General features: G+C 42.6%; 1 protein-coding gene across 1 annotated transcript; it reads left to right on the top strand.

Moving 5' to 3' along the window:
- The first annotated feature begins 12,054 nt into the window (after nt 1-12,054).
- LOC136319454 (uncharacterized) lies at nt 12,055-17,328 on the top strand. Its single transcript, XM_066252711.1, is given in 3 exon segments — nt 12,055-12,485; nt 12,557-14,290; nt 14,293-17,328. Coding segments are annotated over 3 exon segments (5,097 nt in total). The 5' UTR covers nt 12,055-12,158.
- The last annotated feature ends 858 nt before the right edge of the window (nt 17,329-18,186 follow it).

Raw genomic sequence — 18,186 nt, 5'->3', positions numbered from 1 at the left:
ATGGATAAGACTTCGAAGATGGGGCACATATACACCATGGTATATTATTCAGCTAGGAGAAATGATGACATTGGATCACTTATAGCGGAATGGTGGAGTCTTGGTAGCATTGTGCGGAGTGAAATAAGCGAATCAGAAAAAAACAGGAACTGCAGGATTCCATACATTAGTGGGACATAAAAGCGAGACTGAGAGGCATGAACAGGAGTGTGGTGGCTATGGGGGGTGGGGGGAGGGAAGGAGGGAGAGGGGGAGGGGAGGGGGAGGGGTACAGAGAGAACTGGATGGAGGGTGGCAGAGGACGATCTCTCTTTGGGTGATGGGTATGCAACATAACTAAATGACAAGATAACCTGGAAATGTTTTCTTTGAATGTATGTACCCTGATTTATTGATGTCACCCCATTAAAATAAAAATTTATTTATATATTAAAAAAAAAAAAAAAAAAAAGACTTCATAGGGATAAACAAGCCTTTTGGCAGGGCTTGCTTGACAATCACCTTCAGGGCATAAAAGCATACATTTTAAGACTATGGGTTTTTTAAGTTTTAATTTCACAAATGAACCTTTTGAGAAATGAGTAAAGCAAAAATGCCACAATCACATAGTTAATATGCTCTAAATGTCATGTCTGCAGAAAATTATAATGATGATCAGCCTGTAGCTAACCTACTTAAGGACTGTTTCTTGAAAACTCTTCAAATCATATGTACATAAGTGAAGAAGAGAGGATTGTTCATAGAGTTTTCTTCAGGAAAATTTTTCATGAGAAAATTTTCAGACCTCTGAATCAGGATATGTGGTCTGAGATTGTTTTATGATTTAATACTTTCTAAGAGACTATCCTACCCTGGTTTACTTTTAGACATACTTTATAACTCATTATTCTGGACGACAGACCATGCCAAATTCAGATCACTGAAAAATCTAGTCCAAGGTACAACGAAAGTCCACTCAGAGATAAGTGGATATGAACCAACACAGCAGTATAGTTCCCATCAAGCCATAGTTGGGAACATTGCTTCTCCAATTAACCAGTAATTACAGCAGATTTATGCCATATTTAGCATCTCTTAGAGCATATAGTGCACAATATAAGAAGCATTACAAGTTATTCCTCCAGTAGAATACACTTCTGACAAGAAAGAAGTGTACACAGTAGTTTGAAGTCTTATCTTTTCTACCCTCATCCTTGTTGTACCACATTTGACACAATTAAAACTAAATATTTTCTGTCCTTTTAATATTTATAAAGCAACTCATGGTCCTCATGGTCTTTGTTTATCTTTAGTTTTTACAAAATACTTTAACAATAGTATATCAGAAAGAAAGGGCACTTGTCTACTTATATTTTATAGGACACTAAAAGCTCTCTGCCACTCAATATCTATGCTTTGATGTCCCTGAAGTCACAGCTGTTGGAGAGACACAATGCTACCTTGCTTAGCTTGGTGTCATTTCAATTCATAATATAGCATGCCTTCAAAATACAACATCTATTCATGGTAAAAAAAAAAAAAAAAAAGAACCAACTCTCAATAAAGTGGGAATAGAGAGACCGTATCTCAACATAATAAAGACTATAGATGAAAAAACCCAGCCCTGACTGGTTAGCTCAGTTGGCTAGAGTGTCTTCCTCATATGCCAAGATGGCAGGTTTGACCCCCGGTCAGGTCACATACAAGAATCTACCAATGAATGCATAAATAAGTGGAACAACAAATTGATGCCTCCCCAGCCCCTGTCTTCCTTCTTCTCTCTCTAAAAATCAATCACTCAATTAAAAATTAAATGAAAACCCACAGCTAATATCACACTCAATGGTGGAAAACTGAAAGCTTTTCCTCAAAGATCAGGAACAAGACAGGGATGTCCACTTTCACCACTTCTAATCAGCATAGTATTGAAAGTTCTTTTTGTGTGTGTGTGGAATAACAAAAAGCTTTATTGAGTACAGCGCATCCACCCGGGGAGGTTCCCTGGCCCCGAGGAAAGATGGAAGCCAGGGAAGTCGCCAGTATTGGAAGTTCTAACCATAGCAGTCAGACAAGAAGAAGAAATAAAAGGTATCCAAATTGGAAATAAAGTAGTTAAACTCTTTTTCAGATAACATGATACTATATAGAGAGAACCCTAAAGACCACTGAAAACTATTAGAACTAATATATAAATTCTTAGTCTTTTTTTTTTTTTTTTACAGAGACAGAGAGAGTCAGAGAGAGGGATAGACAGAGATGGACAGACAGGAACAGAGAGATGAAAAGCATCAATCATTAGTTTTTCGTTGTGCATTGCGACACCTTAGTTGTTCATTGATTGCTTTCTTATATGTGCCTTGACCGTGGGCCTTCAGCAGATGAAGTAACCCTTGCTCGAGGCAGCAACCTTGGGTCCAAGCTGGTGAGCTTTTGCTCAAACCAAATGAGCCCATGCTCAAACTGGCGACCTCAGGGTCTCGAACCTGAGTCCTCTGCATCCCAGTCTGACATTTTATCCACTAAACCACTGCCTGGTCAGACAATATATGAATTCTAATATATGAACTAATATGTGAATTAGAACTAGTATATGAAGTTGCAGGATACAAATTAATATACAGAAATCAGTGTTCTAAACACTAATAACAAACTGTCAGAAAGAGAAATTAATAAAACAATTCCATTTACAATTTATAAAAAAAAAAGAAGAAAAAAACCCTAGGGATAAATTTAAACAAGTAGATAAAAGACCTGTACTAAAAAAAACTATGACAATGATTGAAGAAATTTAAAAAGATTTCTTCAATAATAAATGGAAGGCTCTCTCATGCTCATTGATAGGAAGAATTAATATCATTAAAATGTCCATACTACCCAAAGCAATCTACAGATTCAATATAATGCTTATCATAATTACAATGACCTTTTTCACGGAACTAGAACAAATAACCCTAAAATGTACATAGAGGCTCGGTCAGTTGGCTTAGTGGTAGAGGGTTGGCCCGATGTGTGGATGTCCCTGGCTCAATCCCAGTCAGGTCACATAGGAGACAGACCATCTGCTTCTTCATCCCTCCCCCTTCTTTTTTTGGGGGGGGGGATTTTTGTATTTTTCTGAAGTTGGAAACAGGGAGGCAGTCAGACAGACCCCCACATGCGCCCAACCGGGATCCACCCGGCATGCCCACCAGGGGGCAATGCTCCGCCCATCTGGGGCGTTGCTCTGTTGCAACCAGAGCCATTCTAGCGCCCAAGGGAGAGGCCATGGAGCCATCCTCAGTGCCCAGGCTAACTTTGCTCCAATGGAGCCTTGGCTGCAGGAGGGGAAGAGAGAGACAGAGAGGAAGGAGAGGGGCAGGGGTGGAGAAGCAGATGGGCGCTTTTCCTGTGTGCCCTGGCTGGAAATCGAACCCGGGACTCCTGCATGCCAGGCTGACGCTCTACCAATGAGCCAACTGGCCAGGGCCCTCCCCCTTCTTTATCTCTCTCTTCCCCTCCCACAGCCATAGCTTGATTGATTTGAGCCCATAAGCCCCAAGCACTGAGGATGATTCCATGGAGCCTCTACCTTAGGTGCTAAAAATAGCTTGGTTGTGAGCATGGCCCCAGATGAGCAGAACATCAGCCCCAGATGGGAGTTGCCAAGTGGATTCCGGTCAGGGCACATATGGGAGTCTGTCTCTATTTCCTCTCCTCTCACTTGCAAAAGAAAAATAATTTTAAAAATGTACATGTAATCACAAAGACCCCAAATATTGAGAAGGAAAAGACCCAAAGCAACAAGAAAAAGAAGAACCAAGCAAGATGTATAACACTCCCTGATTACAAAATATACTACAAGTCTTTAGTAATGGTACTATTACTGGCATGGTACTGGCATAAAAACAGATACATACACCAGTGGAATAGAGTAGAGCCCAGAAATAAACCCACATCTATATAGTCAATGAATCTATGACAAGAGTCAGAAGCCCTGGCCGGATAGCTCAGTTGGCTAGAGCATCATCCTAGAATGCAAAGGTTGCTGGTTTGATCCCTGGCCAGGGTTATACAGAAATGGATGATGTTTCTGTCTCTCTCTCTCTCTCTCTCTCTCTCTCTTTCTCTCTCTCTCCCTCCCCCCTCCTCACCTTCCCTCATTTAAAAAAAAAGAGATAGGAATATATAATGAGGTAAAGACAATCTCTTCAATAAATAGTCTTAGGAAAACTGGACAGAATCAAACAAAAAATAAAGCTGGACCACTGTATTACACCATATAAAAAGATAAACTCAAAATAAATGTTAAAAATTAGCTGTAAGGTGACGTCACGGAAATGGCGCCGTGAGAAGCGCGTCCGACAGCTCTCCCCTAAATCACAACAAATTTATCAACTAGAAACAGAAAAATTTATCCTCGGAGCATTCCGGAGTTCCACACAAACTGAAAGCAAAAGGACTGTTATCACTTGAATCTGAGAGACGAGGGTGTGGAGGAAGCTACCGCAGCAGTGACGCTCATTCAAGCCGCGAGGGAGTGCGCCTGCGTGCTATCAATAAGACCACCCTCAGATGCCGATAAGAAAGAGGAAATCGAATATTATGGATACAAAAGAAAGAGAGGTAACACAAATAGATGGGGAAAAATCTATGGAGAAAAGACTTAACATATTGGAAGCCTTGGAGCAAAATGACAGAGAATTTAAAATAGAAATCTTAAAAATACTCAGAGATATACAAGAAAACACAGAAAGGCAATATAGGGAGATCAGAAAACAACTCAATGAACACAAAGAATATATTACCAAGGAAATTGAAACTATAAAAACAAATCAAACAGAAATGAAAAACTCAATTCACGAGCTGAAAAACGAGGTAACAAGCTTAGCTAACAGAACAACCCAGATTGAAGATAGGATTAGTGAAATAGAAGACAAACAACTTGAGGCACAACAGAGAGAAGAAGAAAGAGACTCAAAAATAATAAAAAATGAGAAAGCCATACAGGAATTGTCTGACTCCATCAGAAAGAATAACATAAGAATAATAGGTATATCAGAGGGAGAAGAGAAAGAAAATGGAATGGAAAATATACTCAAACAAATAATAGACGAGAACTTCCCAAGCCTGTGGAAGGAACTAAAGCCTCAAATTCAAGAAGCAAACAGAACACCAAGTTTTCTTAACCCCAACAAACCCACTCCAAGGCACATCATAATAAAGATGACACAAACCAATGACAAAGAAAAAATTCTCAAGGCAGCCAGGGAAAAGAAGAGTACAACATATAAAGGAAGGCCTATTAGATTATCATCAGATTTCTCAGCAGAAACTACACAAGCTAGAAGAGAGTGGACCCCAATATTTAAAGCCCTGAAAGAGAGGAACTTTCAGCCAAGAATACTATACCCATCAAAGCTATCCTTCAAGTATGAAGGAGATATAAAAACATTCACAAATACAGAAAAGATGAGAGAATTTATCAACAGAAAGCCCCCACTCCAGGAAATACTAAGGGGGGTTTTCCAACCAGATTCAAAGAACAAAAGAAAACAACACCACAAGTAACAGCTCCACCAAGAACACAATAAAACCAAACTTAAACTGTGACAACAAAGGAAAAAAAGGGGGGAGAGGATGGAGATTAACAGTAGCAAAGGATGATGAAGTGAAGAAATACTTATAAGATAGGGTACTACAATGAATATGGTAGGTACCCTTTTCATTACTTAATGGTAACCACCCTTAAAAAAACCACCACAAAAACACTTGACTTAAAAAAGGTAGCAACAGAGGAAAGAAGTATGGAACACAAACAAACAAAAACAAATGATAGAAAAACAAAAGAGAAGAATCAAACTAGATACAAAACTAACAGAAAGCAATTTATAAAATGGCAGTAGGGAACCCACAAGTGTCAATAATTACACTAAATGTAAATGGATTAAACTTACCAATAAAAAGACACAGAGTAGCAGAATGGATTAAAAAAGAAAATCCAACTATATGCTGCCTACAAGAAACACATTTAAGCAACAAGGATAAAAACAAATTCAAAGTGAAAGGCTGGAAAACAATACTCCAAGCAAACAACACCCAAAAAAAAGCAGGTGTAGCAATACTCATATCTAATAATGCTGACTACAAGACAGAAAAAGTACTCAGAGACAAAAATGGTCATTTCATAATGATTAAGGGGAAGTTGAATCAAGAAGACATAACAATCCTTAATATATATGCACCAAACCAAGGAGCACCAAAATATATAAGACAGCTACTTATTGACCTTAAAACAAAAACTAACAAAAATACAATCATACTTGGAGACCTCAATACACCGCTGACGGCTCTAGATCGGTCATCCAAACAGAGAATCAATAAAGATATAGTGGCCTTAAATGAAATACTAGAACACCTGGATATGATAGACATCTACAGGACACTTCATCCCAAAGCGACAGAGTATACATTTTTCTATAGTGTACATGGAACATTCTCAAGAATTGACCATATGTTGGGCCACAAAGACAATATCAGCAAATTTAGAAAAATTGAAATTGTACCAAGCATATTTTCTGATCATAAAGCCTTGAAACTAGAATTCAACTGCAAAAAAGAGGGGGAAAAACCCACAAAAATGTGGAAACTAAACAACATACTTCTAAAAAATGAATGGGTCAAAGAAGAAATAAGCGCAGAAATCAAAAGATATATACAGACAAATGAAAATGAAAATACGACATATCAGAATCTCTGGGATGCACAAAAGCAGTAATAAGAGGAAAGTTCATATCACTTCAGGCCTATATGAACAAACAAGAGAGAGCCGAAGTAAACCACTTAACTTCACACCTTAAGGAACTAGAAAAAGAAGAACAAAGACAACCCAAAAGCAGCCGAAGAAAGGAGATAATAAAAATCAGAGCAGAAATAAATGAAATAGAGAACAGAAAAACTATAGAAAAAGTCAATAAAACAAGGAGCTGGTTCTTTGAAAAGATCAACAAAATTGACAAACCCTTGGCAAGACTCACCAAGAAAAAAAGACACAGGACTCAAATAAATAAAATCCAAAATGAAAGAGGAGAGATCACCACAGACATCATAGAAATAAAAAGAATTATTGTAGAATACTATGAAAAATTATATGCCACCAAATACAACAATCTAGAAGAAATGGATAAATTCCTAGATCAATACAACCTTCCTAGACTGAGTCATGAAGAAGCAGAAAGCCTAAACAGACCAATCAGCAGGGAGGAAATAGAAAAAACTATTAAAAATCTCCCCAAAAATAAAAGTCCAGGCCCAGACGGTTATACTAGTGAATTCTATCAAACATTCAAAGAAGACTTGGTTCCTATTCTACTCAAAGTCTTCCAAAAAATTGAAGAAGAAGCAATACTTCTAAACACATTTTATGAGGCCAACATAACCCTAATACCAAAACCTGGCAAGGATGGCACAAAGAAGGAAAACTACAGACCAATATCTCTAATGAATACAGATGCTAAAATACTAAACAAAATACTGGCAAACCGAATACAACAACATATTAAAAAAAAATACATCATGATCAAGTGGGATTCACCCCAGAATCTCAAGGATGGTTCAACATACGCAAAACGGTTAACGTAATACACCATATCAACAAAACAAAGAACAAAAACCACATGATCTTATCAATAGATGCAGAAAAGGCTTTTGATAAAATACAACACAATTTTATGTTTAAGACTCTCAACAAAATGGGTATAGAAGGAAAATATCTCAACATGATAAAGGCCATATATGATAAACCATCAGCCAACATCCTATTAAACGGCATAAAACTGAGGACTTTCTACCTTAAATCAGGAACAAGACAGGGTTGTCCACTCTCTCCACTCTTATTCAACGTGGTACTAGAAGTTCTGGCCAGAGCAATCAGACAAGACAAAGAAATAAAAGGCATCCATATCGGAAAAGAAGAAGTAAAGCTATCACTTTTTGCTGATGATATGATCCTATACATCGAAAACCCGAAGGACTCCACAAAAAGATTATTAGAAACAATAAACCAATACAGTAAGGTCGCAGGATACAAAATTAACATACAAAAGTCCATAGCCTTTCTATATGCCAACAATGAAATATTAGAAAACGAACTCAAAAAAATAATCCCCTTCACGATTGCAACAAAAAAAATAGAATACCTAGGAATAAACACAACAAAGAATGTAAAGGACCTATATAATGAAAATTACAAAGCATTGTTAAGGGAAATCGAAAAAGATACAATGAGATGGAAAAATATTCCTTGTTCTTGGATAGGAAGAATAAATATAATCAAAATGGCCATATTACCCAAAGCAATATACAAAGTTAATGCAATTCCCATCAAAATCCCTATGACATTTTTTAAAGAAATGGAACAAAAAATCATCAGATTTATATGGAACTATAAAAAACCCCGAATAGCCAAAACAATCCTAAGGAAAAAGAATGAAGCTGGGGGCATTACAATACCTGACTTTAAACTATATTATAGGGCCACGATAATCAAAACAGCATGGTATTGGCAGAAAAATAGACACTCAGACCAATGGAACAGAATAGAAAGCCCAGAAATAAAACCACATATATATGGTCAAATAATCTTTGATAAAGGGGCCAACAACACACAATGGAGAAAAGAAAGCCTCTTCAACAAATGGTGTTGGGAAAACTGGAAAGCCACATGCAAAAGAATGAAACTCGACTACAGCCTGTCCCCGTGTACTAAAATTAATTCAAAATGGATCAAAGACCTAAATATAAGACCTGAAACAATAAAGTACATAGAAGAAGTCATAGGTACTAAAATCATGGACCTGGGTTTTAAAGAACATTTTCTGAACTTGACTCCAATGGCAAGAGAAGTGAAGGCAAAGATAAATGAATGAGACTACATCAGAATTAAAAGTTTTTGCTCAGCAAGAGAAACTGATATCAAAATAAACAGACAGCCAACTATATGGGAACTGATATTTTCAAACAACAGCTCAGATAAGGGCCTAATATCCAAAATTTACAAAGAACTCATAAAACTCAACAACAAACAAACAAACAATCCAATAAAAAAAATGGGAAGAGGACATGAACAGACACTTCTCCCAGGAAGAGATACAAATGGCCAACAGATATATGAAAAGATGCTCAGCTTCATTAGCTATTAGAGAAATGCAAATCAAAACTACAATGAGATACCACCTCACTCCTGTTAGATTAGCTATTATCAACAAGACGGGTAATAGCAAATGTTGGAGAGGCTGTGGAGAAAAAGGAACCCTCATTCACTGTTGGTGGGACTGTAAAGTAGTACAACCATTATGGAGGAAAGTATGGTGGTTCCTCAAAAAACTGCAAATAGAACTACCTTATGACCCAGCAATCCCTCCACTGGGTATATACCCCAAAACCTCAGAAACATTGATACGTGAAGACACATGTAGCCCCATGTTCATTGCAGCACTGTTCACAGTGGCCAAGACATGGAAACAACCAAAAAGCCCTTCAATAGAAGACTGGATAAAGAAGATGTGGCAATATACACTATGGAATACTACTCAGCCATAAGAAATGATGACATCAGATCATTTACAGCAAAATGGTGGGATCTTGATAACATTATAAGGAGTGAAATAAGTAAATCAGAAAAAAAAACAAGAACTACATGATTCCATACATTGGTGGAACATAAAAAATGAGACTAAGAGACATGGACAAGAGTGTCGTGGTTACCAAGGGTGGGGGGGGGGAGGGAGGACATGGGAGGGAGGGAGGGAGAGAGTTAGGGGGAGGGGGAGGGGCACAGAGAACTAGATAGAGGGTGACGGAGGACAATCTGACTTTGGGCAAGGGGTTTGCAACATAATTTGATGACAAAATAACCTAGACATGTTTTCTTTGAATATATGTACCCTGATTTATTAATGTCATCCCATTACCATTAATAAAAATTTATAAAAAAAAAATTAGCTGTAAGACTTCAAAGCATAAATCTTTTAGAATAAATCATAGGCAATAAAGTCTGATATCAGTCCTATCTATCTATCTATCTATCTATCTATCTATCTATCTATCTATATTTATAGGTCTTCTCAAGCAAGGGTAGCAAAAGCAAAAATAAGCAAATGGAACTATATCAAACTAAAAAGCTTTTGCACAAAACAACCAACTAAATGAGAGATGATATTCTCAAACAACAGCTCAGATAAGGGCCTAATATCCAAAATATACAAAGAACTCATAAAACTCAACAACAAACAAGCAAACAATCCAATAAAAAAAATGAGAAAAGGACAGACACTTCTCCCAGGAAGAAATACAAATTGCCAGTAGATATATGAAAAGATGCTAATCTTTATTAGCTATTAGAGAAATGCAAATCAAAACTACAATGAGATACCACCTCACACCTGTTAGATTAGCTATTATCAACAAGACAGGTAATAACAAGTGTTGGAGAGGCTGTGGAGAAAAAAGAACCCTCATTCACTGTTGGTGAGAATGTAAAGTTGTACAACCATTATGGCATAGTTAGGTACCAAAAAGTTGAAAAATTAATATTGATATTTTAGAAGGAAAGGTCTGGCTTTCCTATCCCATCCTTCCTTTAGGAAGGGGAGGAAGAAGAATGTAGAAGTTTCTGGCTTGCAAGGAAAATGGGCCATTTAGTTTTAAATCTAAAATAAAGGTTAACTGAGAAACTTCTTTTTCAATAATAGACTGAATTTACATATTACCCTACATTGATTGTGGTTCTTCCTCCCTTCCTGGCATCATGAGAGTAACATGCCTCTAGGCAAAGGAGGGCAAATAGACACTAAAAGATTTGTAAATGTCTTTAATTATATTACCTTAAAAGTTTTAATGTTGGCCTGACCTGTGGTGGCACAGTGGATAAAGCGTCGACCTGGAAATGCTGAGGTTGCCGGTTCGAAACCCTGGGCTTGCCTGGTCAAGGCACATATGGGAGTTGATGCTTCCAGCTCCTCCCCCCTTCTCTCTCTCTCTCTCCTCTCTAAAAATGAATAAATAAAATAAAAAATAAAAATTAAAAAAAAAAGTTTTAATGTTTTTGTGAATCCCCTAAAGGAATGTAAGCTTACTAATAATTGTGTCATAGTGTCATACTCCCCCCAACCTGTGTGTGATCAATATAACCAGCCTCTGAAATGTATTTGGCACATACAATTTGGGTCTGCAAATGCCTCATGTTAGTCATATGCCAGCATATTAAATAAATCTCCTCCTTTAATAAAATCCTTCACATTTCATCTTGACTTTGTGTCTCTACATGAATCCACAAAATTAAGGTACAAATACTTTACAACAATGGAAGAAAGTATGGTGGTGTAACCGTGAGTGGAAAAATTCTGCTTGACCTTTTGACTAAAATTAAAGAAAGCAGGAATTGACCGCTCCCTACCATAAACCACTGAGAAATTTGCTTAAAGCTAGTGTAACAGTAAAAATAGAAAATTCCATCTGTCCTTTGCTTGGCTAATCTTGGCTTGCAGAACAAGAACTGGCCCGCCTCGCCCCGATGTAATCATAGGTGCTTGCTCTTCCGCAAGCACCTGGGGCAATCACCCTGAGAGCCATTGCAACTTCCCTATCTCATGACTCCTGAATTCCTGGGTGTATAATGTATAAAACTTGCTTGCTGAAGTTGTTCGGGACTCTTGGCTACCTCCTTGCCTTGAGCCCGCTCGCGAGTGTAATAAACTTTTTCTTCTGTTTTACCCACACACTTGGGTCTAGAGTCTTCGTGGTGCGCCCTCGGTCAACATTTGGAGGTCCCACCGAGATCCCGCTTCCTCGCAGACCACGAGATGCACGCCTGACGCTTGGTGAGTGAAACTGGCGGTGGCTGTCAGGCAGGGACGTGAGTCCCTCCTGGCTGCGACCGACAGACGTGTCAGGGGGTCACAGGCCACGACTCCGGGGGACGCCCTGGAGTGTGAGGACAACCAAGGACGCTTGGAAGTCCATCTGCTGTCTTAGACAGAATCTAGATTTGTTGCCAGTTTCCAACCGAGCTCGTTGGTCCGGACCGCTAGATTTATTTTTTAGTTTCATTTTGCCGTTCACGGCACAGCCGGCTTAGTCTATTCGTCTTTGTGATTGTCCTGGTTATTGTCTTATTTGTGTGTTATTGTCTTTTTGGGTTTGAAATGGGACAGAAAACTTCCACCCCACTGTCCCTGACTTTGTCTCATTGGTCTGAGGTTGATGCCCGAGCCCATAATCTGTCTCTTCTTGTTAAGAAGCGCAAGTGGCAGACTTTCTGTGCCTCGGAGTGGCCCACCTTCGAAGTAGGTTGGCTGACCACTGGAACCTTTCACAAGGACACCATAAAGGCGGTTAAAGCAGTTGTCTTCAATCCAGGACCTCATGGCCATCCGGATCAACAGCCTTATATTTGGGTTTGGGAAGACCTGGCCGACGACCCTCCTCCTTGGGTCCGACCTTTCCTTCCTCCCCCTACACCCTCCCTTCCAATACCCTCTCCACCACTCCGGGCCCCCCCAGACCTGCTCTAACTCATCCAAAATCTGCTCTATGCTTCCACTCAAACCTCCGGAGCCAACGGCGCCTGCTTCATCCCTGTATCCCCCCCCTTCCCTCCTCTGTTCTCCCTGAATCTCAAACTGACCTTATTCTTTTTGATTCGGGACTCCCGCCTCCCTATCCCAGGGATGTCCCTGCCAGCGCTGCAGGTCCCCAGCTTGGGGCCCCACATCAGGATGAACGGGGACCATCAGTGGAGGGTCCAGCCCAAGGTACCCGGAGCCGGAGAGCACAAACCCCAGATGACATGGCCGTCACCCTGCCCCTTCGACCTTTTGGACCCCCTGTCCCTGACGGCCAAGGGGGGAACATACCAGTGCTTCAGTATTGGCCCTTCTCCTCCTCAGATCTATACAATTGGAAAAACAATAATCCGCCTTTTTCAGAGGACCCTGTCAAACTTACTGACCTTCTCAAGTCTCTTATGTTTTCCCATCAGCCCACTTGGGATGACTGCCAGCAGCTTTTAGGTATCCTCTTCACCTCAGAAGAAAGAGACCGAATTCTCCTCGAGGCCAGGAAATTGGTTCCTGGACCTGATGGTCGTCCTACTCAACTCCTCAACCTTATAGATGAGGCTTTTCCCCTGAGGCGGCCTAACTGGGACCCTAATACGCCTGAAGGTAGGCAGCGACTCTTACTCTATCGCCAGACTCTGATGATGGGTCTCCGAGCGGCGGCGAGACACCCCACTAATTTGGCTAAGGTAAGAGAAGTAATTCAAGGGCCAGAGGAATCCCCATCCAGATTCCTAGAGAGACTAATGGAAGCCTATAGGAGGTACACCCCTTTCGACCCTGAGTCTGAAGAACAGAGAGGGGCACTGGCCATGGCTTTTATAGGACAGTCAGCTACTGATATTCAGAGGAAACTCCAGAGGATGGATGGGTTACAGGACATGGCTCTGAGAGATTTAGTCAAGGAAGCTGATAAGGTATACTATAAAAGAGAGACAGCAGAGGAAAAGGAGCAAAGATTAGAAAAAGAACGTGAGGAGCAGGAAAATAAGCGAGATAAACGGAGAAATAAAGAGTTAACGAAGATTTTGGCTACCGTAGTAGGGAAACAAGATAGAAGAGGAAAGCATAGTACCTCGGGCCCAAACCAAAAACCAAAATTAGGACCTAACCAGTGTGCCTACTGTAAAGAAGAAGGACACTGGGTCAGGGATTGCCCTAAGAAGAAGAAAAAGAAGACTGAGGAAATCCTTGCCCTAGGAGATTAGGGGCATCAGGGTTCGGACCCCCTCCCTGAACTCAGGGTAACATTCAATGTAGAGGGGACACCAATTGATTTTGAGGTAGATACTGGAGCGGTTTACTCCACCCTGCAGAGTCCGCTGGGTCCCCTCTCAAACAAAAAATCCTTGGTCCAGGGGGCAAATGGATGCCAGCATAGGTCATGGACAATGAAAAGGACAATGGACCTGGGGAGGGGAAAAGTACAGCACTCCTTTCTGGTCATACCAGAATGCCCTGCCCCGCTTCCGGGGAGGGATTTGCTTACCAAGTTGGGGGCGAGTATTGATTTCAAACCTCAGGGACCAGAAGTAAGATTTAGTAACCCTCTTGTCAGTCAGCCTGTTGTGACCATGCTGACCTTGTCTGCTGAAGATGAGTATAAACTGTATGAGACCCCTGCCCCCGGACCCCATTCAACAGAAGACAGGTGGCTTCAGAGCTTCCCAGAGGCCTGGGCAGAAACGGCAGGGCCAGGATTGGCAGGGCCAGGATTGGCAGGCCTCCGGTGGTAGTATACTTAAAACCCTCCGCCACCCCCATAAGGGTCAAACAATACTACATGAGTAAAGAGGCCCGGGAAGGCATTAGACCTCACATCCAGAGGCTGCTAGGACAAGGGATCCTGAGGCCTTGTCAATCAGGGTGGAACACCCCCCTGCTACCAGTGAAGAAACCAGGGATGGGGGACTATAGACCAGTCCAGGATTTGAGAGAGGTTAACAGTCGGGTAATGGACATACATCCAACGGTCCCGAACCCTTACAACCTCCTCAGTACCCTCAGTCCTGACAGGAAGTGGTATACAGTACTGGACCTGAAAGATGCCTTCTTCTGCTTGCGCCTGCATGAGGACAGCCAACCCCTGTTTGCTTTTGAATGGACTGACCCTGAGAACGGACTCAGCAGACAGCTCACCTGGACGCGGCTACCCCAGGGCTTCAAGAACTCTCCCACCATCTTTGATGAAGCGCTGCACCAGGACTTGAGTGCCTACCGAGCCTCCACCCCTGAGGTAACTCTGTTGCAGTATGTTGATGATCTGTTACTTGCAGCCGCCACCATAGAGCAGTGCAAACAGGGAACTGAGAAACTGCTTGTCGAACTGGCCAAACTGGGATACCAGGCATCCGCCAAAAAGGCCCAGATCTGCCAACCCGAAGTCACCTTCCTGGGCTACTCTCTCCGAGACGGTAAGAGATGGCTAACTGAGGCCAGGAAAAAGACTGTTACTCAAATCCCGCCTCTGAAAAATCGGAAGGGCCTCAGGGAGTTCTTGGGCACAGCAGGTTTTTGCAGACTATGGATACCCGGCTTTGCCACACTAGCCTCCCCTCTGTACCCCTTGTTAAAGGATGGAACTGAGTATACCTGGGGAGATGAACAGCAAAAGGCCTTTGACCAAATCAAGAGGGCACTGTTGTCAGCCCCGGCCTTAGCACTCCCCAACATAGAGAAGCCATTCACTCTCTATGTAGACGAGAAGGAAGGGATAGCTAAAGGAGTATTGACTCAGTCTCTGAAACCCTGGAAACGGCTGGTGGCTTATCTCTCTAAGAGGCTGGACGCAGTTGCAAAAGGGTGGCCGGGATGCCTACGGGTGATTGCCGCTGTGGCCCTCCTGGTCAAAGATGCTGACAAACTGACTCTGGGCCAAAAATGAACTGTTGTCGCCCCCCATGCCCTGGAAAGCATAATCAGACAACCTCCAGACCGCTGGCTAACCAATGCCCGCATTACTCATTACCAAAGCCTCCTGTTAGATAAAGACAGAATCACCTTTGGCTCTCCAACTGTTTTGAACCCAGCCACCCTGCTACCCAGGAAAGAGGGGGAAACTGTCCACCATCAGTGCAGGGATATCCTAGCCAAGGAGGCTGGGATCCGGAAAGACTTACGGGACACACCATTGCCACAATCTGACTTAATTTGGTGCACTGATGAAAGCAGTTTTCTGTATGAAGGAGAACACAGAGCTGGGGCTGCGGTGGTAGACAAGGAAAAAGTAATCTGGTCAGAGAGACTTGCCCCAGGAACCTCAGCCCAAAAGGCAGAACTAATAGCTCTAACAAAGGCCTTAGAACTGGCTAGTGGTAAACGGGCCACCGTCTACACGGACAGCAGGTATGCATTTGCCACTGCACATGTGCATGGGGCAATTTACAAAGAAAGGGGCCTGCTCACATCAGCAGGTAAAGACATTAAGCACAAACAAGAAATATTAGCCCTCTTAGATGCTGTCATGCTCCCATGGGAGCTGGCCATTGTCCATTGCCCTGGGCACCAGAAAGGGCAAGACCCAGTAGCCAAAGGCAACAGGAAGGCGGATAAGGAGGCTCGAGCAGTAGCCATGAGGACTGCCTCCAACATCCTCACTATAGAAGCAGAGCCATCCCCCACTCTGACCCACTTAAAGGAACCTGCAGATGCTCGGATGTTCCTCCAGATGGCCCACCGTCTCACCCACCTTGGGACTGACAAACTGGTACAACTGCTTCAGGATGATAAAACATTGACCACCCCCGAGAAGAGGCAAATGGCAAAGGAAGTAGTCAAAGCTTGTAAGGCCTGCCAGATGGTAAATGCCTACCCAGCCAAAGGAACCAGAGGAACCCGTCTCCGAGGCACCAGACCAGGCCAATATTGGGAAGTAGACTTCACTGAGGTAAAACCTGCCAAGTATGGACTAAGGTATCTCTTAGTTTTTGTAGACACCTTTTCAGGATGGGTAGAAGCCTTCCCTACCAAACATGAGATGGTGGCGGTGGTAATTAAGAAGAATATGGAAGAAATCTTTCCTAGATTTGGCCTTCCAAAGGTAATAGGGTCTGATAACAGACCGGCGTTTGTGGCCCAGGTAAGCCAGGGGGTAGCCAAAATATTGGGAATTAATTGGAAACTACATTGTGCTTATAGACCCCAAAGTTCAGGACAGGTAGAGAGAATGAATAGAACAATTAAAGAGACCTTAACTAAATTAGTCATAGAGACTGGCCATAGAGATTGGGTAATGCTCCTACCATACGCTCTTTTCCGGGCTCGGAATACCCCTTCCGCTAAAACTAACCTAACTCCCTTTGAAATACTTTTTGGAACCCCTCCGCCTATTCGGGATTTATCCCCCTCTGACATAAATATCCCGAATACCCCCTTGTCTGTTAGGTTACAGGCCCTGGCCAGAGTGCAACATTGCCTATGGAAGCAGTTGTCTGACCTTTACCAGCCGGCAGGAGACGGGACCCCGCATCGCTACCAGGTTGGGGATTTTGTCTATGTCTGGAGACACCAACACCGAACACTCAAACCCCGCTAGAAGGGACCCTACCAGGTCCTCCTCATCACACCCACCGCTGTAAAAGTCGATGGCATCGCTGCTTGGATCCATACTTCACACCTCAAGCCTGCTCCTGCTCCTGATGACCAGTGGACAGTGGAGAAAACAGATAATCCCCTCAAGCTGCGTGTCCGCTGCCGCCGTAACAAATCCCCACCAACCGATCCAACAGACATGGCAGGTGATATCGGGGACCAGTGATATAGTATAAGAAATAACTTCCAATGACCACCCCCCCTGGACTTGGTGGCCGTTCCTGTACCCAGACCTTTGCCAACTTGTAGCCGGACTAGGCAATTGGGATATACCCACGGCTGACCCAAGGGTAGGCCCACCTCCTTGTGTATCTGGAGAATGTGCCTGCCCTGTCAGTTGGAACGGCTATAGTTATGGTTGCGGCCACCCTGCTTTGCGAGCAGAGTTGCTTAATTCTGATTTCTATGTGTGCCCAAGAGATGGTCGCAAAAGGGATACAGCCTGGAGATGTGGGGGAATAGAGGTCTTTTACTGCAAAGCCTGGGGGTGTGAAACTACCGGAACAACTTACTGGAGGCCCACCTCCTCCTGGGACTGGATTAGGGTAATGCGAGTAGCCCGGGAAGGGGCAGGAATTCGGGACTCCCGCTGCTCCAGGAATGAAGCCTCTGGCTTCTCTGCACAGAGGCCAGGGACCTGGACTGGTAGTGGGCCATGTACAAATTTCACCTGTAACCCACTGAATATTACCTTTACCCACCATGGAAGAAGGCAAGATAATACATGGCTAAAAGGCAGGCAGTGGGGCTTAAGAATGTATGTATCAGGACATTATACTGGATTGACATTTAAAATTAGGCTCCAGATAGATATCACCGGAGGCAGCTCATTAGGACCTAACAAAGTACTGGCTGACCAAAGGGCCCCGAGGCCTAGCAAGCCCCTCCCAGCCCCGATGCAAGCTACTCCATCCCCGAGGGATACAGCTAGCAGCCCAGCCAGTGGTACACCCCTGCCACGAACCCCGCCAGGTCCATCCACAGGGCAACGATTACTAGACTTAATAGAAGGAGGCTTTAAGAC

This window comes from Saccopteryx bilineata, chromosome 1 (genome assembly GCF_036850765.1).
Source record: "Saccopteryx bilineata isolate mSacBil1 chromosome 1, mSacBil1_pri_phased_curated, whole genome shotgun sequence".
In the NCBI taxonomy this organism is placed as follows: domain Eukaryota; kingdom Metazoa; phylum Chordata; class Mammalia; order Chiroptera; family Emballonuridae; genus Saccopteryx; species Saccopteryx bilineata.
This window is presented reverse-complemented; position numbering and strand designations above follow the sequence as displayed.